Below are 26,434 nucleotides of genomic sequence, written 5' to 3' on the forward strand. Positions count from 1 at the left end.
CACACACACACACACACCGTTACGGGTTCATAAGAAATCCATCAGCTCTCTCAGGTGTATTATACAGAAAAACAAACACACACAGAAATAGACACACATATACTGTACATGCATACTCCATGATCACGTGACTCACATTTGCTCACAACAATACATATTGACACACAGATATTGCATTTCACACACACACACACACGCACACACGCACACGCACACACACAGTGTTTCTCCATGGACTATAGCAGGGAATGGAATGCCTCCATGCTACGGGTGCTTAACTGTAAACTCTGCAGTAATATGAGTTGCTACACATGATGGATCTGTTGGCTGATCTGCAGAACTGTGTAAAATGCCAGATGTCCAACAATACATACAACTCTCTCATTACAGTACGTGACTCCTTCCAGGGCTGATGGGTAATTAGCCCAAAATATATACAAACACATTTAGAACCAATAACTGACTTAACCCATTAAGACCTGAGGCCATTCTTAAAAATGTTTTCTAAATCCTAACAATTTTTTGGAAAAAAAAAAGAATATTCAAGATTTTTCAAAAATAGCAGATCTACAAGCTCATAGTGCGGCACTCGGTGCCGCGCTATGAGCTTGTGTATCTGCTATTTTTGAATAGCAAAAGAAATCTAAAGTGACACAGATGCGTTCCTGGTCTTAATGGGTTAATCAAATCTTGCTCATGTACATGTTGTAGGTTAACCGAATAATCGAGAAGCAGGTATTTTTTATTTATTTATTTGTATATATCAACGAATGAACATAAAAAATAAAAAAAAGTTAATTGATTAGCCTCATTAACCACTGTATTACACTTCGTTGTTCAATGGTGGCGTGAGAAAAATTGTGAAAATAGCCGATCTACAAGCTGGTGACGTGTTGTGAGCTTGTGGATTGGCTATATCCACTATCTTTTTAAAATTATCATGCGATGCCTTTCATTTCCCTGCGTTTACATAAACAAAACAATATATAATTCTTTTTTTCCCAATAATTTCCCTCTATTCACCTGTTTCCTAGGCTGTGTGTTTTCCACTTCCTGTCGGATTTCATTGGATATCATTAGTCATCTGACCAGTTTCATTGGATTTCATTGGATCAAATCGACAGGAAGTGGAACACACACAGGAAGTGAAAAGCCTAGGAAACAGGTGGATACAGTACCTGTACCAGCAGTCAGTAGTGTGGTGGTGTGTACCTGCAGAAACACACTGTCCTCTCACTGAAAGTTTTGTTTTGTTTTGGTTGTCCAAAAACATCCTAAAAACAAAAGGGCAGTGACGGTGCGTTTCTGCAGGTCAGTGTTGATTTCGTCGACTAAAACTACCTTTTTTTCCACTGATGAAAACTAAATAAAAACTAAGCTATGATGACGACAAATAAAAACTAGACTAAAATGTCAGGGAGGGACTTAGTGGAGAAGAGATCCAGTAGAACTAAAAGACAAGTCACATTTTATGCTCGTTTGCGCTCGGGTGTTGCGCTCTGAAAATAGCAGATCTACAAGCTCACGCTGCGACGCGTTGTGAGCTTGTAGTTCTGCTATTTTCAGCATGCAACCATGTGTGAAATCAGACGCCATCAAGCCACCGCCAAAATACATTTTACAATAATCTTATGATATTTAGTCGACTAAAACTAGACTAGACACTAAAACATTTCAGATGACTAAAATATGACTAAAACTAAATGGGATTTTATTCAAAAGACCATGACTAAAACTGAATCAAAATGTTGTCAAAATCAACACTTGTTGCAGGTAAACACCACCGTACACTCACTACTCCAGTGGCTGATAATTGCTGGTATATATGTTACAGTATGATTGGAGAACCAGTACGATTGAAGAAAGCGCGCTCGTTTTTACCACCCACCCGGCACTAGAGGGAGCCACAAGCCAGGCTTGTGCACAAACATATATGGCCACACACACACACACACACACACAGTCACACACACACACACACACACACACACGCGCACGCGCACGCGCACGCGCTCATGCTTTTTTTGGTTTATTGAAAGCAGGACTGTTTAGATACTTTTATTGTGTTCTGGCTTTTGTTTTACTTTCTCCCTGACACACACACACACACACACACACACACACACACACACACACACACACACACACACACACACACACACACAGTGATCCATGAAAAGAACTATTCTGTCCCTATCGGTTTACAAATCAAACGGCGCTGAGTCGACTAGTGGAGCGTCGGCCGGTCACCGCGGGCACTCGCGCCTGGAGGCGCGAGTGCGCGCTTCCTCGGCCTCAAGCTCCACTAAGTCGGCGCGCCGTGCGTGTGAACGCGTGTTCAGCGTTCCCCTCATAGATATTATGGTTCCCCTAGCGTAGCTTCCTGGTTGCTATGTGGGGGGGAACAACAAAAGACAGGTCTCCGTCGGCGCATCAAAGCCCCGCCTCTCCGCGCTCTCCTGAGGAGAAGGAGAGAAGGAGAGGACGGGACGGTTTAAAACGCGAGGAGGAGGAGGAGGAGGAGGCTCCTCTTCCTCGCGAGCCTCGCGTAATAACCCCCCGCCTCGCAGCGCCGTCCTCCTCCTCCTCCTCGCGAGCCTCGCTAATAAACCCTGTCTCGAAAAGCCCCGCCTCGCCCCGAAGGAGCCCCGTGCCTAAAAACGAGCGCTCTGTCTTCAATCGTACTGGTTCTCCAAACGTACTGTGACATATAGACGAATCCACGAGAGCGCTGGCACTGCGCAGCCATAGCTGCGGTGTCGCTGTACAGAGCGGCAGCCGCTTGACACCGCAGTTGCCGTTCTGTGGATTCGTCTATAGATAGAGGGTAATCATTGGTTAAAAAAATATATATATGTATTGTTTTGTTATGTAAACATACTATGCCTTTAACACATTCCCTGCCAGAGCTTTTTTTTTTTATTCCCACCCAGTGCCAGCATTTGTAAAGATTTTTTAACATTTTTTAACGATTTTTTTAAGTAATTTTTTTTAACTTTTATTTTGAAAAGACGGACATGTCCGTCTTTGGCGGTAAACGGGTGTATTTTAACACATTGTGTTAATTGCAACAGAGGCAAAAGCTAGAAACAACCATGATAAGGATATGAAGTCAGACTGTTCCTGCCCTGCTATGATAGGAGTTGCCATACATGATAGATTGGTTTGGCTGACGTGCAGCGTTGTGTAAAAAGCCAGATGTCCTCCACACATACATACAACTCTCATTACATGGCTCCTTCCATTACACCACAGGTAATAGTTTGCTCTTAATCCGTGAAGCCTCGTCGGCTTTTATAGGTGTACTGCACGCACCCATGAAGCCCTGAGGTAAAGCCGTGCCCAGAAAAGCACTCCGATACGACCACTGTAAAAACCCTCAGTGATCATTTAACCCTGCCGGACCCTATTCTTGGCCATGTCATAATTTGGCAGAAATATAGGCTAATACTCTGCGGAAATAGCAGATATACAAGCTCACAACGCGTCGCGATGCGAAACATTGTGGGCTTATAGGCCCTTATATTTTTGTTATTTGCCATACATGAAGTATATAGGGCTTAAAAGGGAACCAAATGACCCGATTTTACTATGTGATGTGGTACACACACACACACACACACACACACACACCCCGACACACACACACACACACACACACACACAGGCTGTTTTATGGTTGTTGCTTTACACTCGTAAAGGAGCCCAGTCTAGCGCTTGACAGGCACCATGATGGAACCAAGTAAGCCGTTTGTGTGTTTGTGTTATAAGATACTGCATGAGATATCATAGAATGTCATAAATGTCTGTCTCTCCTATGCTGTTTCTCTGCTTTCCTACTTTCTGTCTCTCCTACGCTGTCTCCCTCTCAGCGTCCTTGCTGTCTGTCTCTCCTACACCAGTGGTTCTCAAATTCCCCAAATTGACACTTATTAGCCTGCGGACCCCCATTTGAAACGTTATGCCAGGGACCCCCATAAGAGAAGATTTTTACGGCTCTATTAGTGATTCTCAACCATTTTAATTTCAAGGACCCCCAGTTTGACATGCATTAGGCTACGGACCCCCATTTAATGGCATTTCTATCTCTGGGCAGGGGCGTCACTACCGTCACGCAGACAACGCGGTTGCGTTGGGGCACATGACGTAAGGGGCACCTCCCAACCCAGAAAAAAGAAAAAAAATATATATATTATATATAAAAATAATAATTATGAATTAAAAAATAAACCTGGGTGTGCCCCTTAACTCATTCACTGCCAGAACTTTTTTATTTTTGCGTTTGACAAACTGCCAGAGATTTTTCATAGAAAAAAAAAAGTACTCAGGAGCCAAGATACAAAATGTTTAAGTTTTAAGTTAACAAGGAAGTGAATGGGAGTCTAGATCTTCAACAAATCATATCTCCTTGGTCTTTAGGTTAAAAATTCAATAAATAAATAAGAAAAAATTAAAAGTCGTTTTAGTCGTTCTTGGCAGTGGAGGCTTAAAGGACAAAAGTCGTTTTAGTCGTTCTAGGCAGTGAATGAGTTAACATTGTTACAAAACCGTTGTTTATGTACCCGAAATCTGTCTCAAACCCGCGAAAAAATTATCAGAAACCACTAATAACCGCAACATTTTCGCGCGTGCGCGCAGTCCGGGCGCACATGCACGCGCGCGCGTTCATGGACATGCGCGTTCATGCACATGCGCGTTCATGAGGGCCCGCTGTGACTACCTCGCGTCGGGGCCTAGTGTTGCCTCGTTACGCTACTGTCTCTGGGACCCCAATTTATATTGTAAAATCAATGTTAATGTAACTCATGAGAGTGTACAAATTGAACCAAATGGACCCGTTAGGGTTACAGACCCATAAGGGTCCATTTGGTTCCTAACTCTCCATCATTTAGCTGGGGACCCCCTGGAACTCCCTCAAGGACCCCTGGGGGTCCCTAGACCCCAGTTGAACCAATGTCTCCCTCTCAGCTTTCCTACTGTCTGTCTGTCTGTCTGTCTGTCTGTCTGCTGGAAGGTGGCGGAATTGAGGATGCTACGATTCTCATTTAGCGGTGACAAGATGGGACAAGATCAGAAATTACTACATTACATGTGTGGAGTTTGCATGTTCTCCCCGTGTCCCCTAGGGTAGGTACCTCTGTGTCCCCTAGGGTAGGTACCTCTGTGTCCCCTAGGGTAGGTACCTCTGTGTCCCCTAGGGTAGGTACCTCTGTGTCCCCTAGGGTAGGTACCTCTGTGTCCCCGAGGGTAGGTACCCCTGTGTCCCCTAGGGTAGGTACCTCTGTGTCCCCTAGGGTAGGTACCTCTGTGTCCCCTAGGGTAGGTACCTCTGTGTCCCCTAGGGTAGGTACCTCTGTGTCCCCGAGGGTAGGTACCCCTGTGTCCCCTAGGGTAGGTACCTCTGTGTCCCCTAGGGTAGGTAAACCTCACTAAAAACATGCAGTAATCCTGGTCTCTATACTGCCTCCCCCTTGTCAGCCAGGGCGCCTGATGGAGGGGAAAGGAACTGGTTGGAATAACGTGTTCCTTCCACGTGCGGCACTCGGTGCCACGCTATGAGCTTGTATATCTGCTATTTTTGAAATAGCCAAAAAAATCTTAAAATGACACACAGATGCGTTCCCGGTCTTTATGGGTTAAAGCAGGTGCTGGACCAAAAGAAGACGGTCATAGAACATGAAAAAAGGTCCACACAATGTAGCTTAAGTGCAATTTATTGGCACATCCACCGGTGAACTTTCAAGCTAATGCTCTTCAGACAGTTTGATATTTCAATAAAGACAAAGTCTGCTCTGAAGTGTGCAACACCCCCCGAGCGATTCCAAAGCCACGCCTTTTAATTTATCACTGCCCCAGTGCAAAGGTCATGGTGTTATGTGGGGGTCATCTTGGAGCAGGGCTGCACCAGGCTATACCTTTTGACCTTTGACCTATAAACATGTCGGGGTGAACCCTCAGAAGAGAGGACAGTCACCATTTCCACACTCCATAAATCCCAGAGGATTCCATGCTTCTGCTGCCGATGACTGATGGCAGACTTTGTTCTGTGTGTGCGTGTGTATGTGTGTGCGTGCGTGTGCATGTGTGTGCGTGTGTGTGTGTCCTTAAGTATGGTCGAATTTGGGAGGACAGTTCCACAGAAAAGAAATGGATGTTTTTATGGTTAAAGAAAGAGTTAATCTTACAATTAGGCAACGTTTCAGGTTGGGGATAGGGGTGGTATTAGACATTTAGAGGTTAGGTTTAGGGATTGGGGTTGGAGTTATGCCAGATTTATACTTACACCAAAACTAGCAGATCTATTATTATTAAACCTGCTATTTTCCAGGGTCCAAGGGTGTTTATTTAAACAAAGGAGGACTTGGGGAGGTTGGTGGTGTTGGTTTGGAGTGGTCGAGGGGAGCAGGCAGGCACGGCAGGCAGGTCAGAAAGGTCACTGTAGAACAGGAGAAAGGAGTGAGGCACGAGGAGTACAAAATTACAGGTTGAGAAACGCTAACTAAGGCACTAGGAATAACTAGGACTGGATTCAGTAGCTGGCAAAAAGCGTTACCACACACTGGAGGTTGTGGAACGATCTGGCATCACTTCTTGATTTGAGCTAAAAAAGCATTATTTTACACTTTGGCTATTCAAAAATAGCAGATATACAAGCTCATAGCGCGGCACCGAGTGCCGCGCTACGAGCTTGTAGATCTGCTATTTTTGAGAAATCGTAAAAAAATGTGAAAATCTTGAAATATATATTGTTTTAAAGCGAACATTTGTAACTCAAATCTTTGCTTCTGGGGGTCACTGGAACAAAATATTTTGAGATGGGGGGTCGGCGGCCAAATACGTATCATTTTGGGGGTCCTTGACATGAAAAAGTTTGAGCACCACTGATATAGAAACATATGTTTTTTCAAAAAACAGTTAAGATTTAGAAGACATTTGTAGAATCGGCTTCAGGTCTTAATGGGTTAGACCAGTGGTTCTCAACCTGTGTGGACGGTTGCGAGGCGTTGTGAGCTTGTAGATCGGCTATTTTCAAAAATATTTATCTGTAGAACCGAGTCAAACAAGTGAGGGGGTCCCAGTTTAAAGATGATTATTATTTTGGGGGGTCGCAGCCTGAAAAGGTTGAGAACCCCTGTTAAAGGGCCGATTTTGCATGAAACCCCTATTTTTATCTAGGTCTAGGACCCATAAACATGATCCTGGTGTGTTTTTTGTGTTTTATCTGTATTTTTAGATTTGTATCCATATCCTCAGAGAATATGAGTCATTTGACTCATAGTCTCTTTATCTCACCTTATTTCCTGACTACAATGTAGACCACACCCCTCGCAGCCTCCCCTCCCCACAAGGAAGGGCAGTGCCCCAAAGCATTATGGTCATTGTAGTAATGCAGCAGTCCAGTCAAACCCCAGTCAAACACACTCTTCTATATTTTTCTGGCCATAGGGTGCAAATTTCTAATTTTGCTACTGTTATCTACTACAAATATTATTAACATTGAGTGACTGTAAGTTCTTCCAGGGGTGAAATGCTCCTTTAAAGACTGTGGAGGTGATGAGCTGATGGCAGGCAGGTGTGGTACATGAGGGAACTGGTAACAGGTGTGCCAAGTTAGGAGCTGGAGCCAAGCCTACGCCCACACACACACACGCCCACTCACAAAGACACACACACACCAACACATAGACAACACAAGGACACAGCCAGAGACTGTGACACTTTAGGGTTGGGGTTGTGACGGTGTATGTAGGATACAGGCCTGTGTAGTGTATTGCACTGTTGTAGTTCACCTTTCAGTTATACCATTAATGGCCTTCACCCTGACCTTTATGCCACCAGCCATTAAACAAACTGTTAAACAAACCGTTCCCCCTCTGCTTGCAGATGGATCACATACACAAAGCCCTGATTGGTCCAGGCTTCAGGCTGGCCACGCCCCTGAAGAGGAAGTCCAGTTCGTGTGGAGTTTGTCGACTCCGGTTCAACTCTGAGGTGGGTGTGGTCACTGTGGTGGGACGCTTGTGTGTTTGTTTTGTTTTGTTTTGGGGGGGTTTCATGAAAAGACTGTTTCCCACACACGCGCACACACGCGCGCACGCACACACGCACACACACACACGCGGACGCACACACACACACACACACACACACACACACACACACACACCCTGATGTGATCAACAGAGTTTACATAAGAGTGTAATCCTGGCCTGTCATCGTCTTATGATCAGATGTCTGGCGTTATTTGAGGTTTTCTCTTGAGTGATGATTTGCAGTGAAACCACACACTTCACCCCTGCTGAACCTTTCTCTTTCTTATCTTTAACAGAATAAAATAAGATTAATGTGTGAACATGAGTCACACAGGGCAGTCATCCACTATTTTCAGACTCCCAGGGAATGTTATTGACTCCGCCTTTCATTAAACGGGCCAAATAACAGAAAATAGAACTTTATACCGTGTGATGCAAAAATGTTTTTTGAGCTGGTTTTCAGCCCATTGCTGAGAGTCTCAATCTGTTAAAACCAAACATTCAGTGAAAGTAGCAGGTGTGTGTGTGTGTGTGTGTGTGTGTGTGTGTGTGTGTGTGTGTGTGTGTGTGTGTGTGTGTGTGTGTGTGTGTGTGTGTGTGTGTGTGTGTGTGTGTGTGTGTGTGTGTGCGTGTGGATCAGTCTTAATTTCGTCGACTAAATCTATGACGAAAAATGCTCCTCGGCTACCTTTTTCACTGACGAAAACTAAATAAAAACATATAAATAAAAACTAAGCCATGATGACTAAAACTAAGACTAAATATATTGACAATTTCGTGGACAAATAAAAACTTGACTAAAATGTTAGGGAGTGGAGAAGAGATCCAGTAGAACTAAAAGACAAGACATTTTATGTTTGGTTGCTTTCGGGTGTTCTAACAGGAGCCCTCATGGTACCACAACACCACTAAGGCCTTAAAAACAAGGCTCCAGACATCCCAAAACAAACTGGTAAGGCTACTCCTTTGGTGTGTGTGTGTGTGTGTGTGTGTGTGTGTGTGTGTGTGTGTGTGTGTGTGTGTGTGTGTGTGTGTGTGTGCGTGTGCGTGCGAGAAGTGTACTTGAGCAAGATATTGAAGGTTGGTGCCTTGCATGGTTTCCTCCGCCATCGGAATGTGAAATACATTGTAATGTGCTTTGGAGGAAGGAGCTGTATACAGTATAAACTCACAGGTCAAACCAGCCGCGGGTTCAAACCGGCGGCCATCAGATGACCAGACGGCCTTTCTACCCACTCATCAGCTACAGTGAAATACTGTGTTCTTCTATTCACTGGGTCCTGAACGCGTGGTCAATGCACTGGTTGGTTTCCATAGTGAAAGTACCGTTTTATGCCTTTCAATCTTTAATCCCCTTTCCACTAGTTTGAGATTCTTAACATTTAGTTATTATAAAAAGAGAATAATGAAATGTGAAAGCAACAGGTGATTGTTGATAAGTCCTTTGACCATGACACAGCACAAGTACGAGGGCAATGCAGGGCTCTAACCACCTTTTTTTTGTAATTCAAATATTTATTTTGTGGTACAGAATGTACCTCAATGGTACAATGCAGCATAAAACAACAACATAATACAGCCGTTCCAAGAAATAAGAATAAAAAAAAAAATAACAGTTTAGCAATCCCAATAAAAACGTTGATTACAGAGAAGTTCTCGCAATCATCTGAGGATATGAATTATAGCTCTGATGTTCTATCAAGATCAATGTTCGTTTTGCTCATTTGAGGTTCATATAAATCCAAAATCTGTCCCATGTCTCAATTTTTCAAACATTTAGAAAATAGCAGATGTGACTGGCTTGTAGGTCAGCTACTTTCTCTATATTCCAAAGGTTGTGAAAGTATAAAAATGGGGCTTAAGTGGTTCATTGGAGGTGATTTATGGAAGAGAACATGGAAGGGAATAAGGTGGAGGGAAGCAAAATGGTGCAGGAGGGGTGAAGTGGTAAGCAGATGTTTATGTGCATGATGACAGGGCGTATTCTGTGATTGCTATTTCCTGCTATTTCCTTCTGGCACTGAACAAGGGTTTTGGCTTGATTTGTCGTGCGAACAACATCGTGTGTGTGTGTGTGTGTGTGTGTGTGTGTGTGTGTGTGTGTGTGTGTGTGTGTGTGTGTGTGTGTGTGTGTGTGTGTGTGTGTGTGTGTGTGTGTGTGTGTGTGTGTGTGTGTGTGTGTGTGTGTGTGTGTGTGTGTGTGTGTGTGTGTGTTAATTTCGTCGACTAAATCTATGACGAAAAATGCTCCTCGACTACCTTTTTTCACTGACGAAAACTAAATAAAAACAAATCTATGATGACTAAAACTAAGACTAAATATATTGACAATTTCGTGACAAATAAAAACTTGACTAAAATGTTAGGGAGTGGAGAAGAGATCCAGTAGAACTAAAAGACAAGTCATTTTATGTTTGGTTGCTTTCGGGTGTTCTAACAGGGGCCCTCATCCAAGGTCACTTCGACTATGCATGCACCTCATGGTACCACTAAGGCCTTAAAAACAAGGCTCCAGACATCCCGAAACAAACTGGTAAGGCTACTCCTTGACCTTACACCTACAACTCATCTAACCCCTGCTCACTTTGCTATAGGGGCGGATGGCTCAGGGTTGAGGACAGAGAAAAGCAACCTGCAATGGGCTTGGTCTACAAGATGCACCACAACGTTAAGATACCCAATATACCTGTCAAACTACTTCAAAAACCTAAATGAAGTCCACAATCACAACACCAGAGGTAGCTCCACTGATCACGTCCAACCCAGATTTGGCTCAAACAAGGGGTTGGATTCGTTCTCCTGCTATGCAACAAAAATGTGGAATGCCCTTCCAAAAGTAGTGAAGGAGAGTAAAACCCTACTCTCTTTCAAAACTGCCCTAAAAGAGTACCTTCAGGAGGCTGCAATTCGAAACTGGCCCCTGTGAAAGTCATAACCCAGCCCCCCCCCCCCTGTTTACTGCACATATATGTTTTTCTTTTTTCGACTGCTTATATGATGTTCTGCATAGTAGTGTATATTTGTCTGTCATTTAATGTCACTATGAATTGAGTACAAAAGGACCCCAATTGAAACAAGCCAGTGGCTTTTTTTTTCTTAATCCTATTTAGTTGACCGTGTATTTGAAATGTACTTTCATGTGCTTTTTTTTGCAAAATTCTAAATAAAGTATTCAATCAGTCAATCAAAGTTGCAACCAAATGTAAAATAAGCCATTACGACAGAATACATTTTAATCGACTAAATCAACTGTAAAAAAACTATAATCTTATGATATTTAGTCGACTAAAACTAGACTAAAACTTTTCAGATTACTAAAATATGACTATAACTAAATTAAAATGTATTCAAAAGACTATGACTAAAAAATTATATAAATGCTGTGTGTGCGTGTGCGTGTGTGTGCGTGTGCGTGTGTGTGTGTGTGTGTTGCAGGTGCAAGCTTCGTCGCACTACGGCGGCACCAAACACGCCAAGAGGATCAAAGCTCTGGACTCGCCGGTGGAGACCAGAACCAACAGCCCTGAAACAACGCTCTTCCTGGCCAAGGACACCATGTCGCCCCCCCCCTCTCCTCCTTCATCTCTCTCCACCCGCTCCACCACCCTCCTCCTCCTCCTCCTCCTCAGACACCTCCTCAGCAGGTGTAGGTAGGGCTGTCTCCGACATCTTACTGGACCATTAACCCATTGAGACCTGAAGCCGATTCTACATGTCTCCTAAATCTCAACAGTTTTCTGAAAAACGTATGTTTCTATATCAGTGGTGCTCAATCTTTTTCATGTCAAGGACCCCCAAAATTATATGTATTTGGCCGCGGACCCCCATCAAAATATTTTGTTCCAGGGACCCCCCAGAAGCAAAGATTTGAGTTAAAAATTTTCGCTTTAAAAATATATATATTCAAAGATTTGCACACATTTTCACGAATTTTCAAAAATAGCAGATCTACAAGCTCGTAGCGCGGCACTCGGTGCCGCGCTATGAGCTTGTATATCTGCTATTTTTTAATAGCCCAAAGTGTCAAATAATGCTTTTTAGCTCAAATCTAAAAATGACACAGTTCCAGGTCTTAATGGGTTAATTGTCATAGATTAAGTTGTGTTTTTGGCATTGATTATAGGAACATATTGTTGCTGTCGGGCAAAAAACCTCCTATCTCCATATTCTAACTTCTTGTGTTTTTTCGTAAATTAAAGGAGTAGTTCACCCCAAAAATGACTTATTTTCTATCAATTACACACCCCATGAAGCCTTCAATTCATGGAGATTTTTGTCGCATTCCTAAGCCAATAATACGATGACTGGCAGAAAGATGCTAATGCGGTAGGAGACTCAAAGGAGACTCTTTGAGTCTCCTACCGGAAATACACCCGGTCATCAAATTATTGGCTCAGGAATGCGACAAAAACAATCTCCATGAATTCAATGCTTCATGGGGTGTGTAATTGATAGAAAATAAGTCATTTTTTGGGTGAACTACTCCTTCAACGCCATGGCTACCTGATCACACTACAGCGCCAACACAAAAGTATCAAAAGTAGCAGATCCACAAGCGCGAAATGCGGCGCGAAGCGACGTGTTTGTAGATCTTTAGATCTTTAGCTTGTAGATCTTTGTAAACAAACATTTCACAGGGCAGATATGACAAATAACCGAAATATACCAAGAAATGGCTGACATAGCTAATAGACGCATACTTTCAAAATATTTCAAACATCGTGGAAATAGACGATCTTCAAGCGTTGTGAGCTTGTAGATCTGCTATCGCCGCTATTTTGGGGAAAATGGTATTGCAAAATAATTGCGACTTAATTAGGCTGATTATGTAATAATTGTGACAGGCCTATATAGGTGTGTGTGTGTCTTTGTGTAATGAACATGTGAGTACACATGCATGTATACTGTATGAGTGTGCCTACTGTATACTGAATGCACGTGTACATTATGATATGCACACTGACTGTGTGTGTGTGTGTGTGTGTGTGTGTGTGTGTGTGTGTGTGTGTGTGGGCATGCCTGTGACTCTCCTGTGTGCGCACATGCGTTTGCGTGCGTGCGTGCGTGCGCTTGTACGTGCGCGCGCGTGCGTGTGTGTGCGTGCAGACATCAAAGGAATGGGGGTGAGGCTGCTTTGATCATTCTCTTCATAACTTATTTCCTCCTTCATGCCTTAAAGTCTTTGATGTGATAAGCAGCCTGTGAGCCTGTGGTCTCCCAGCGCTCAGCTCCCCACCACAGCATGTCTACGTTTAACCCCTTCAAACCCAGGGAACGCATCAGTGTTAACCACTTTAACCGTTGTTTTATACTTTCGGGCTATTCAAAAATAGCAGATCTACAAGCTCATGGCACGGCACCGAGTGCCGCGCCATGAGCTTGTAGATCTGCTATTTTTTGAAAATTCGTGAAACTTTGTGCAAATATTTGAATATAATGATGTATTTTTAACTCAAATCTTTGCTTCTCGGGGGGGGGGGGTACCTGGCTGGAACAACATATTTTAAGATGGGGGTCCGCGGCCAAATCCATGTCATTTTGGGGGTCCTAGGGGAAAAGTTTAAGAGCCACTGATTATAGCAACATAAGTTTTTTCAAAAAACTGTTAGGATTTAGAAGATATTTGTAGAATACCCCAGAAGCAAAGATTTGAGTTAAACATTTGTGCTATATATATTCAAAGCTTTTCAAAAAATGTCACGATTAAAAAAAAATAGCAGATCTACAAGCTTGTAGGTCAGCTGCTTTCGCTATATTCCAAAGGCTTGGTGCCGCGCTATAATCTTGTAGATCTGCTATTTTTGAATAGCCAAAGAAATCTAAAATGACACAGATGCGTTCCCGGTCTTAATGGGTTAGGACGCTTATCAAACAGCCTCCTCACTTCAAAAAACACAGCCAGCGCTGAGGAAGTGTCACGCACTGTGCGTGTGTGTGTGTGTGTGTGTGTGTGTGTGTGTGTGTGTGTGTGTGTATGACTGTATGTGGAAGTCAAGGAAAAGGGGAGTGTATGTGAGCTTGTGTGAAATGCCTCAAAGTGTATCCGCAGATGTGTGGGTGTGTGCGTTTCTCAACTCTTTTGCATACTGAGCGTGTGTGTGTGTGTGTGTGTGTGTGTGTGTGTGTGTGTGTGTGTGTGTGTGTGTGTGTGTGTGTGTGTGTGTGTGTGTGTGTGTGTGTGTGTGTGTGTGTGTGTGTGTGTGTGTGTGTGTGTGTGTGTGTGTGTGTGTGTGCGCGAGTGCAAGTCAAGGAATTAAAATAATACATTCTGCCGCGAGCGAGAACAAAGAGAGATTGGAGGACTGTTGACAGGACTAAAACAAAGTGCCACATAGAGGTGTGCGTAGCTGACCTTGAACGATCCACTCTAATATATTAGACCCCTCCTCCCTCAATACATGATGACAAGGTCATGAAACTACATGTTATGAAGTTTCATCACCTCGTGTTGTGATTTAATGATGACACAGTGTATTATTGAATCAAGACACAGACATTAGTGAGTTTTCAAATAATTGTAGTCGATTAAAAGTACAATATTTGAGATGTAGTGGAATAGAAGTGAAAGTATAGACAATTGGAAATTCTCCAGTAAAGTAAAAATTGTATTTGAGTAATTGTACTTAGTTACTTTACACCACTGTTGTAGTCTCTCCTCAACTGTCAGCCAGTAGCACTGTACATATTCAGAAATGCATGTTGTGTAAGTGTTGACTCTCAGAGTGCTTTGCTACCACAGGGCCTAAAGCCAATCATTGAATACGCAATGGGATAATCAATGGGGAGCAGGTCATTATTGAGAAATAAAGTCTGACAGCATGATTAGACCCTGATGTGAAGCGTGAAGGGCTTTATTTCCAAATAATGACCTGCTTATTACACGGCTATTTAATAAATGAATACATTGTCCCAAAAATAACAACAAAACCATTTGATTGATTTTGAAAGGATTTCATTGCTTACAGTAATGAAAGTAGACCATGATTCATTCATGCCAGGAGCGTCCAGTGCTATATACGGTCGGCTCGAAAAACAACGGGAAGTGTCGATCAAATAGAATCGATATTCAGTTACTGCGTTGTCTGTGTCTCGCTTCAAATGTTTTCTGAAACTTTGAGGCTACCGTTTAGCAGTGGTGGAAAAAGTACTCAAATGTTTTACTTAAGTAAAAGTATCAATACTGCAATGTAGAAGTACTCTGTTACAAGTAAAACTTTACTTGAGTAAAAGTACAAAAGTATTGGTATCAAAATGTGCTTAAAGTCCCAAACCATAAAAAGTAAAAGTAGTAAAATGTTTGAAAAAGGCAGATCTACAAGCTCACAACGCCTCGCGTTGTGAGCTTGTAGATTCTATTTTCAAATAGGACTAAAGTGGTTAATGTATGTTTTATAATAATTTATATCTGCAAAGTAACTAGTAACTAAAGTATTCAAATAATTGTAGTGAAGTAAAAGTACAATATTTGCCGCTGAGATGTGGAGTAGAAGTAAATGTATAGACAACTGGTCTGGAAATGCTCCAGTAAAGCTAAAGTACCTCAAAAGTGTACTTAAGTACAGTACTTGAGTAAATGTACTTAGTTACTTTACACTGCTGCCGTTTAGCTGTACATGACAATGTGTGTGTGTGTTTGTTGACATGGCTGCCATGTTGGCAGTAAGAATCAAGCAGCACAGATTGATATTATGAGCCAGTTGCTCCGAGTCTTTGATCATTATTCAAAGACTCGCTCATTATCCCAAAATAACAGAGCGATGAATCCAATCAGAAACAAAACGTTTCAACCAAGCCGTGTAATAACTGTCATTAAGCTGAGCTCTGCTGCCACCAGGATGGATCTGGCTGCATGGCCGTGGTTCTGCTGAGGGCCGTTATGTAACCGCTTTGACTGGGTTTAACCCATTAAGACCTGGAACGCATCTGTGTCACTTTAGATTCCTTTGGCTATTCAAAAATAGCAGATATACAAGCACCGAGTGCCGCGCTATGAGCTTGTAGATCTGCTATTAAAAAAAAATCTTGAAAACTTTTTTCTTTTCTTTTTTTTCAAAAAATGATTTAGAAAACATTTTCAAGAATCGCCTCAGGTCTTAAAGGGTTAACCCATTGAGACCGGGAAAAGCATTAGATTTGAGCTATAACCATTATTTTTTATACTTTGGGCTATTCAAAAATAGCAGATATACAAGCTCATAGCGCGGCACTCGGTAGATCTGCTATTTTTTTGAAAAATCTTGAACATTTGTGCAAATCTTTGAATACATAATATGTTTTTGAAACATTTTTAACTCAAAGCCTTGCTTCCGGGGGGGGGGGGGGGGGGTCCCTGGAACAGCCTATTTTGATGGGGGTCGGCGGCCAAAAACATATAATTTTGCGGGGGTCGACAAGAAAAACTTTTGAGCACCACTGATACAGCAACATTAGTTTTTCAGAAAAAGGAAGACATTTGTTGAGATATTTTACAGTTACAAATGTTCGCCTTAAAAATATATATATTCGGCGCTCGGGGTGGCGCAGTGGTAAAGTCCCTGCCCACCGCCACGGAGGTTGTGGGTTCGAATCCACCGTGGTGCGTCCGGCTTTGTCGAGCGTCTACACGAACACAATTGCCCCGTGTTCAGGGGGAGTGAAGCCGGGCGGGGAGGAGGGTGATATGGGTCACTGCATGTACTCCTATACGGGCTGGGGCGGCACCTGTCAGTGGGGAGTGTTGGGCGGGAGGAGTAAGGAGTCCTCCTGGTGGGGGCTCCTCACTGGTAGGTGAGTCAGTAGGTTACAACAGCAGCAATCTGTGGGAACCCAAAGCCAAATGAGAAGGAAAAACAGCACCCTCTGCTGTTTGTACTATCTCACTTGGCTCTGGGACAATGACGACGGAGCACCCGTGCGCAAAGGAAACCGGGGTTTTGGTCTGCCTTCAGCGTTTCACTTCCGGTGGTGCGACTATGTTTTCATTCCCACTAACAATATTTCTACACTTCCGTGTAGAAATATTGTTAGTGGGAATGAAAACATAGTCGCACCACCGGAGGGCTTATAACCAAAACGATCCATGTTCTCTGGGAACATGGATCGTTTTGGTTATAAGCCCACTTGTTTCTATGATGAAAGAGCTAAGTTAAAATGTGAATATCTTTTCGTGGTTTTGTCTGCTCCGCGGACGCTATTATTAAATTAGTTTTGGTTGGTTTCGAGTGGGGAAGGATCGGCGGTACACGTAAATCCCGCCCACTACATTTGATTGGGTAAAGCGCGGCCTGCTTCCTGATGTGAAGCCACGCCCACTTGTAGCCCAGTGTGTACACGTTACGACGAACCTTCACGACAGATTCCAACGCAGAGCAGAATCTGTTCTTGAGAGATTACAACAGCAGTGACAACACAGAAATGTGTGTGGGGCGGAATTAATTGGCATAACGACTAAATTGGGGAGAAAAAAGGGGTACATTTTTTTTTGCTACTCTAAATTTTTTGGGGGAAAAAGAAATATATATTCAAAGATTTGCACACATTTTCACGATTTTTCTAAAATAGCAGATCTACAAGCTCTATGAGATCTGCTATTTTTCAGTAGCCAACGCAAAAAAAAACTAAAATGACACTGATGCGTTCAGGGTTTGAATGTGTTAAACTGTCCTGCCTCAAACAGAGCCAAAACGGTGTGCAAACGGCACACGGACATTAACCGTTCTCAGAGACATTAACCGTTCTCAGAGCTGTTCCTATGGCGGAGTGGAAAACAGACAGACGGCTTAATTACAATAGTTTAGCAATCACTTCATAACTCAGCTTAATCGTAACAGGCCAGAGCTGAGGGGATCAATTAAACATCTTTTTTTACTGACACCACTGGGAGAACAAATCACAAAGCAGTGCATTCCAACATCCCTGCAGCTGTTTGGTCTGTCATTAAAGCTCCACTGACTGCATTCTGTCCAGGACTTGATGAGCCAGTTACTTTGGTTTGAAGTTTGTGAAGTTTCTGATCCAGGAAAATGTGAAATACCTGTTAAATATGGCTGGCTGTGGGGATAATGGAAATGCACTGGTAACAAAACCATAACCTTATGGGCAATTAATGATGAATGTCTGGGTGATAATCTATGATGTAATAGTTGTATGCATTTTAAAGGAATAGTTCACCCCCAAAATGACCTTTTTTCTATCGATTAGAGTCGAGACTTGAATTCATGGATATTATTATTTTTTGGTCTCATTCCTAAGCCAATAATTTGATGACCGGCAGCGGTTCCGGTAGGAGACACAAAGAGTCTCCTTTGTGTCTCCTACCGGAACCGTTGCCTACCGCTGGTCATCAAATTATTGGCTTAGGAATGCGACCAAAAACAAAACAAAAAATCCATGAATTCAAGTCTCCATGGGGTGACTAATCGATAGGAAAAAAGTATTTTTTGGGGTGAACTATCCCTTTTTAAAGTGTCTCGCCTATACTGCTGTTTAATTGCTTTGCTTGAGGGGATAATGATCATGAAAAAAAAGAAGTGTGATGAGCCCTTATTAAAAAAAACGAGAATCTACCTTTTGATGGTTGCCTAGCAGCTATGTGGCTGATTGTCAAAACGATATCCCCGGATTGAGGTACAGGGTTACTGTTCACATAAATGAGCCATAAAAGATGAAAAAGGAGGAAGAGGCCACACAGCTCATAGCCACGATGTAACATAGATTTATTAAAATACAGAACCCAACGTTTGGACAGGATAGACTTCCTCAGGGGTTGACCTCAATCAATGACCCGCATACGCAATGTATTGGTAGCAGTGGTGTAAAGTAACTAAGTACATTTACTCAAGTACTGTACTTAAGTACAATTTTGCGGTACACTACTGTTCTCAGAATTGCTTTTCCCTTGGAGGTATTTTTAGGATATTTTAGTGTCTACTCTGGATTAGGTATGACTTCTTTGAATAGGCACCAGTTTGGAGTCGGTGCATGAAATTGAAACTGAAAGTGTTTTTTTGGACCAACCTGCCTTTGGCAGAGAGAAGGCTGGCAAAGAAAATCTGCATTTACTGAGATAACCAATTCTGTCTGCGATGTAAAGTCTGGGGTTTAAAACAAGTTCAAGTTCCTTCTCAAAACTCAAATTAGTTTAACCCATTCAATCCGGGAAAGCATCTGTGTCATTTTAAGATTTCTTTGGCTATTCAAAAATAGCAGATATGCAAGCTCATAGCTGCTATTTTAGACCAATCTTGACAATGTGTGCAAATCTTTGAATATATGTATTTTTTTATAAAGCGAACATTTGTAAAAAAAAATATTTTGTTCCAGGGACCTCCAGAAGCAAAGATTTGAGTTACAAATGTTCGCTTTAAAAATATATATATTCAAAGATTTGAACAAAATGTGCAAGATTTTTCAAAAATAGCAGATCTACAAGATCTTAGCGTGGCACTCGGTGCCACGCTAAGATCTTGTAGATCTGCTATTTTTGAATAGCCCAAAGAAATCTATGAATGACACAGATGCGTACCTGGTCTTAATGCGTTAATGGGAACAAGACTAACGTATGAGCGGCCTATCGCAGGTAAATACAGTCAATTTAATTGATGTTTCACCCATTTGGCTAACAGTATACAATGTATTTTATTTTGATGTGCTTTTATGGTCAGATTAAACATAAAACATGAAATAAACAATACTAACACATTCAGACCAAAGTGGTTTCTTTGAACCAACCCACACTGACCAAATAGTCGGGCTAAATATGTTATCCTTAGATGGTGATTATATCATTAGGCCTTAGCTGTTATGATTATGAATGAGGCAAACTGAGAGTCTAGTTGATTAGCATATGGGGGCATAAAATATATAACCTTTATAATATACTGTACACTTGAAAAAAATTCTAATATATTTCTTTGTGTCTGTGGGTCTACAAAATGGGCCCAAGTGCTGTAGTTGCTGGTGTTGCTCTTGCAAACTCACAGTTTGTAGATTGCTATAACTTTTAATAAGCGACTCTTGACTAGGCTTTATTAGATTATACCCCAAAAACCGGTAGAGGTTTTCTTTCATTTCAACTGTCTAGGCCTATTTCCAACACCAACGGCAATTCCGTGCACAATTATGCAAATTAATATATAACAAGCCAAACCTACTGGTGCATTTAATCTACATGAGGCTTAAATTAGCTAAACAGCTGTTACTGTATCTTGCAAGCAAATCCGGATTGCTTTGCTGCAGATCCACCCGCTCTTATTAAAAGAGAGCCTTAAATACCTCATAGCAACAAATATACGATAACTCACATTTTCTTATAATATGGTAAATGGACTGCATTTATATAGTGCTTTTCTACAAAGCTTCATAAGGACTGACAAAAATCTAGTTTAGGTCTGCTTATTCACCTGTTTCCTAGGCTGTGTGTTTTCCACTTCATGTCGATTTGATCCAATGAAATCCAATGAATCTGGTCAGATGACCAATGATATCCAATTAAATCGACAGGAAGTGGAATACACACAGCCTAGGAAACAGGTGAATAGGAGGACACAACAATATGGCCCCCGACACCAAGTGGCTTCAACTTTAGTTCTATCCAGGATTTGTTTTGTCCACAATGTCTTGGCATGTTTAGCACCCTCTAGTGGACAACTTTGCGGACAGAGTGACATGCACTTAGTACACAGACGCCTGCAGCGATCTCCCACCCGCTCTCAGTAACAATTGGCGACGCCCCCAAACTGTGACACGCGCGGCACTGCCTCTCACATGGGCGGACCGCTTTAAGTAACTCCCCAAACCCCCTGAAATACCAGAAGGCGCCGTGGCGTCAGCGTTAAGCGTTAGCCCATCAATCCCTGCGCCTCGGGATCGAATCCTTCTCATCGCTTTATTATTATCGTATTATCGTTTATTTTTCATACAATGATAATTTTATCAGGATTAAGGTTAAGTTTAGGCAAAGTTTTTGTCGCCCCCAGCAAGGCGGATTTTTTTTTGGTTTTGTTTTTTTTGGTGAAAACAGACTAACAGCCCCTAATATTAAGTTAGGAAGTAGTTGGCCAAAAGCACAGTTACAACGTCCGAGGCGCGGCGTTTCTGGCGGCCGTGCCGAACGTTGCGAAGTCCGCCAGAACCGGCTCAGCGCCGTTCGGGTTATGTACCGATAGGGACGGAATCGTAAACCCCCCCCCCCCCCGACCCGGTGGGAGATCGCCGGACAGACAAGCAGACAGCCTCATTATAAAGGTTTTGCACTGACTTGCCTCGGCTAACGATGAGAGAGATTGTTTTCTAGAAGCAGAGAGGGAAAATGAGATAGAGAGAGACAGGGAAGTATAAAGCCTAACTTATACTTCGTTGTCCAACGGTGTCGAGTGCCGAAAATAGCAGACCTACAAGCTCACGACGCGTCGCGGACGCGACGCGTCGTGAGCTTGCAGATCGGCCGTTTTCGGAGTATAACTTAGGCTTAATCGTATGCAGTTTGGAGTCTGTTATTGCGGGGAACAGTTGAGAGAGCGGGCGAGGGCCTCTGAAGATGATTTCTCTTTTTCTTTCACCACGGGAGGCCTTATCACCCCCCTAAGAGCAGCTGGGGGAAGGAGCGCTAACAAACCGCGCGCCCACTCGACTGCGGCAGAGATAAACATTGTTATCACTCAGCGAGGTCCTTTAAAATCAGCGCTCTGCTCCTCCAGGGGAGCAGACAGACACTCCTGAAGTTCCTTCCAATCTTGACAGCTGAGAGCGAAGGAGACAAAGCTCTCCTGCTCTCTCTCTCTCTCTCTCTCTCTCTCTCTCTCTCTCTCTCTCTCTCTCTCTCTCTCTCTCTCTGCACCAGCGCTGTTGGTTTAAACACCGGAGGAACGTACCGTACCGTACGTCCCGGGGGAAATCACTGATTATTAGGCAGATTAGAGGAGTTTGACGGGGATCATAAAAAATGTGCGCTCTCTCTGTCTCTCTCTGTCTCTCTGTGATGAATGGATGTGTGTGTGGGGGGGGGGGGAGAGAGGGGGGTTGTTGTGCAGCTGTTACGATATCCGGCAAAAGTGAAAGAAAAAATAAAATCCAATTTGCCTTCTCATCATTCTCTTTTCTCCAGTGCTCTGTCTATCTTTCGCTCTTGTTTTTTTCAGACGTGCACGTGTGTGTACACAGTACACTACACACACACAATCACACTCACACACACACACAAACACTACACAATCTCTTGCTCTTTCCATCAAATGCACCCTCTCTCATTCATGTCACGTTCTTGTCTTTTCTTATTAATGTTATGTTTGTACTGTTTGGTTCTGTCTCCCCGTCCTGACACACACAGAGGTGTCGGCAACATCTCCTCCTGCATCAGAGGCGTGTCCGCCGAGTGGCCCCGGCCCGACGGCTGAAACCACGCAGGACCACGGCCCCCCGGACGGCCCCGGCGGCGAGCCCTCGCTGCCTCCCTCCGGCCCCGGGGCTGAGGAGGAGAAGGAGACGGAGATGGAGACGCACCGTGACGGGGAAGAGGTGGAGGAGCCAGAGGCCTTGGAGACGGAGTCGGAGGAGGAGAAGGCCAGACGGCTCCTGTACTGCTCGCTAAAATGTTTTACTCAAATCTTCGCTTTAAAAAAAATTGGTATTCAAAGATTTGCCCACGATTTAAAAAATAAATAAATAGCAGATCTACAAGCTCATAGTGCGGCACTCGGTGCCGCGCTACGAGCTTGTATATCTGCTATTTTTGAATAGCCAAAGTATAAAATAATGGTTAAATAAGTGCGGTCCCGGTTCTAATGGGTTAATGTTATGTTTGTACTGTTTGGTTCTGTCTCCCCGTCCTGACACACACAGAGGTGTCGGCAACATCTCCTCCTGCATCAGAGGCGTGTCCGCCGAGTGGCCCCGGCCCGACGGCTGAAACCACGCAGGACCACGGCCCCCCGGACGGCCCCGGCGGCGAGCCCTCGCTGCCTCCCTCCGGCCCCGGGGCTGAGGAGGAGAAGGAGACGGAGATGGAGACGCACCGTGACGGGGAAGAGGTGGAGGAGCCAGAGGCCTTGGAGACGGAGTCGGAGGAGGAGAAGGCCAGACGGCTCCTGTACTGCTCGCTGTGCAAGGTGGCCGTGAACTCGGCCTCCCAGCTGCAGGCGCATAACAGCGGTGAGATAACGGTATTATCCTGCTCAGTTCACACCGGTTCAACATGAACTCAACAACCAGTGGTGGAAAAAGTACTCTTACTTAAGTAAAAGTATCATTACTGCAATGCAGATATACTCTGTTACAAGTAAAAGTCCGGTAATCAAAATTTACTTGAGTAAAACTACAAAAGTATTGGCATCAAAATGTACTTAAAAGTAGAAAGTACTCATTATGCAGAATGTCCCATTTCAAGTTTTCAAATGTATAAAAATCTTTTGAAAATAGCAGATCTAAATGGCCGAAATGTATAGGCATTAAGTGGCATTAAGTGGTTAATGCCTGTTTTGTAATAATAATCCAAATCTATAAAGTAACTAGTAACTAAAGTTTTCAAATAATTGTGGTGGAGTAAAAGGACAATATTTGCCTCTGAGATGTAGTGGAGTTAAAATTAAAATACTCCAGTAAAGTAAAAAATACCTCAAAATTCTACTTGAGTAAATGTACTTTGTTACTTTACACCAGTGTCAACAGCAGTAAACTGAAGTACGGTTTGCTGGAGGTAAACGTGCAGCATAACAAAACTGCGACAATACAGTCACCACCACAGGTAGCAGGAAATACAATGCCACAAGATGACAAAATACAATTAACCCATTAAGACCTGAGGCCGATTCTACAAATGTTTTCTAAATCCTAACTAATCCTAAAAATAAAACAATATATCTCAAAATATTTTGTCCCACGGACCCCCAGAAGCAAAGATTTGAGTTAGAAATGTTCGCTTTAAAATATACATATTCAAAGATTTGCAAAAATGCCTTTTCTAAAATAGCTGATCTACAAGCTCATACACCAGATGTATCTCTCTTGAGGTGAAGGCGTTTGGGAACCCCTGCACTGGACCAGGGCTTGTTGCACTCTTAACCCTCATGATCACTCATTCCAGGCACCAAGCACAAGACCATGCTGGAGGCGAGGAGCGGCGACGGAGCCATCAAGTCCTTCCCCAGGTCAGGGGTCAAGGCCAAGCTGGTGGCCGCCGCGGTGCCGCCGGAGCCGTCGACCGGCCTGCAGAACAAGACGTTCCACTGCGAGATCTGTGACGTGCACGTCAACTCTGAGACGCAGCTAAAGCAGGTAACGGCAGCACCGCTATTCACCTGTTTCCTAGGCTGTGTGTTTTCCACTTCCTGTCGATTTGATCCAATGAAATCCAATGAAACTGGTCAGATGACCAATGATATCCAATGAAATCGACAGGAAGTGGAAAACACACAGCCTAGGAATAGAGATCAGGCAACGTGAAATTGTAATCATGGGGCACGGTGGTGCAGGCGGTAGCGCTGTCGGCTCACAGCTAGAAGGTCCTGGGTTCGATTCCCGCCGGGGACGCTGTGGGCGCTGGGGGGCGTGTCCTCTCCTCCACGTCATCAGTGCCCATACCCTAGGTGGGGTTGGCGAAAGGGCCTTTCTGTGTGGAGTTTGCATGTTCTCCCCGTGTCCCCTAGGGTAGCTACCCTCACAAAAAAACATGCAGTAATCCTGGTCTCTATACTGCCTCCCCCATGACGGCCCGATGGAGGGGAAAGGAACTGGTTGGAATAACGTGTTCCTTCCACGTCCTTCTACGTCCTATCGGGGAAACTCCCCCCTGTCAATTGATAAGAAGCGGCCTGCTCACTCCTCATGCATTGAAGGAAGCATGAGCTCTGTTAGGGTCTCTCCCCAGGCTGGCAGAGGGAGAGTAGCGCCCTGGATTACAAGCTTGGGCAATTGGCGCTGGGTGAAAAAATAGGTTACAAAAATCGTGGGATAAAATATATTAGAAAGAAATGTGTAATCATAGCAAAACACCTGGGGAAAACGCTCTGCACGTCCCAGACTCTTCTCCCTCCTGGCTCCCAAGCTGTGGAACAAACTCCCCATTGCGCTCAGAACTGTAGACCCACTCCCAATTTTCCACCGTAATCTGAAGATTCACCTCTTTCGTTCAGACTCCACCTCAGCCCTTTGCACCCTGTACCGCTTCCTGACACCCTCTGCTCGACTGATGCTGAAGACTGGCCTAGTTATGACGACCATGCAGACATACCGTGACCGTTTGTTCTCATGTTTTTGTTCCTTTTGTTCCTTCCGTTTTGTCTTCACCTCAACGCTATTAGCATGTTATTTACTGTAGACAGAGGATAGGTTAATCGTTTACCCGGCTATCCTATAGTTTCAATGTACAGATTGTTATTGATAGTCCGTTGTTTAGACCAGTGGTTTTCAGTCGGTGGTCCGGGGACCACCAGTGGTCCTTGAGGGGGTTCCAGGTGGTCCCCAGCTAAATGATGGAGAGTTGGTAACCAAATGGACCCTTACACTGTAGATCTTTAACTCTTGAGAGCGTAAAATGAAACCAAATGGACCCGTTTCATTTTATGCTCTCAAGAGTAAAATTATTGTTAAACATATTTTGCCTGTTATCTCTCCTATGGTACCAACATCAATACAGCATGGATGGAATTGTGGACAAAATCTAATCCAACGACAACAAAATATTCTAAATGTTGGGTCTGAGAGGCTAAACCTCACCAAACGGTGGTTCCGTGGCTCAAATGCCGAATAAATAATGGACCTTGAAAAGGGTTGAAAACCACATTTTTTTGACTGATGCCAGGTTCCTGGCTTACCTGCGATCCTAGTTCACTGAGGCAATGCACTGTCTCCAGGAGGCCACCCAAACACTGAGAGACTTATTAGCCAGGATTACGCGTTGAGCACGCAGCACTGAAAGTTGGAAATTGCCATGACAATAGATTCACATTCCTAAGTGAACTCTTTTCACCCGGAAAACACACGTAATAGCACGCTCTGAACGCATTAGCTGTCGAGTGTAATGTCAGTGGTGCAATTCTGTTGAGTTCTGAATTCCAATTCTGACACAATAACAAAGACATAGATATTATCAGGCATTTTTTTGGCTCGGGAGCCAAATTTCACCTTTTGGTTCCATTCCTTCTCTGTAAAGGAATGGAAAGTAACAAACTACAAACAGAATACTCTAACCCAGGGATGTCAAACATACGGCCCGCGGGCCGGATCAGGCCCGCTAACTAGTTTAATCCGGCCCGTGAGATGATTTTGCAAAGCATTAAAAAATTTTTTTTTTTTTTTTGCCAAAAATGTTTTCATTGTTTTTTGGCCAAGTCTACACCTGCAACCACACGTAACTTCCACTTTCCTCTTCTTCTTCCTCGTCTTTGTATTGGTATTGTTTGTGTTGGAGCGCCTCAGTGCGGCTGCAG

At 43.6% G+C, this 26,434-nt stretch overlaps 1 protein-coding gene across 1 annotated transcript in view; it reads left to right on the plus strand.

The window, feature by feature from the left end:
• LOC308094903 (zinc finger protein 385D-like) overlaps positions 1-26,434 on the plus strand; it is a 75,813-nt gene that overhangs the window by 23,568 nt on the left and 25,811 nt on the right. Inside the window, exons 3-8 of the mRNA XM_080441726.1 lie at positions 7,885-7,992; positions 11,469-11,679; positions 16,661-16,687; positions 22,339-22,571; positions 22,853-23,159; positions 24,091-24,281. Of these exons, the coding sequence (XP_080297852.1) occupies positions 7,885-7,992; positions 11,469-11,679; positions 16,661-16,687; positions 22,339-22,571; positions 22,853-23,159; positions 24,091-24,281 (1,077 nt within the window). The remainder of the gene's footprint in view (positions 1-7,884; positions 7,993-11,468; positions 11,680-16,660; positions 16,688-22,338; positions 22,572-22,852; positions 23,160-24,090; positions 24,282-26,434) is intronic.

This window comes from Gymnoscopelus braueri, assembly GCF_963280865.1.
Source record: "Gymnoscopelus braueri genome assembly, chromosome: 11".
In the NCBI taxonomy this organism is placed as follows: domain Eukaryota; kingdom Metazoa; phylum Chordata; class Actinopteri; order Myctophiformes; family Myctophidae; genus Gymnoscopelus; species Gymnoscopelus braueri.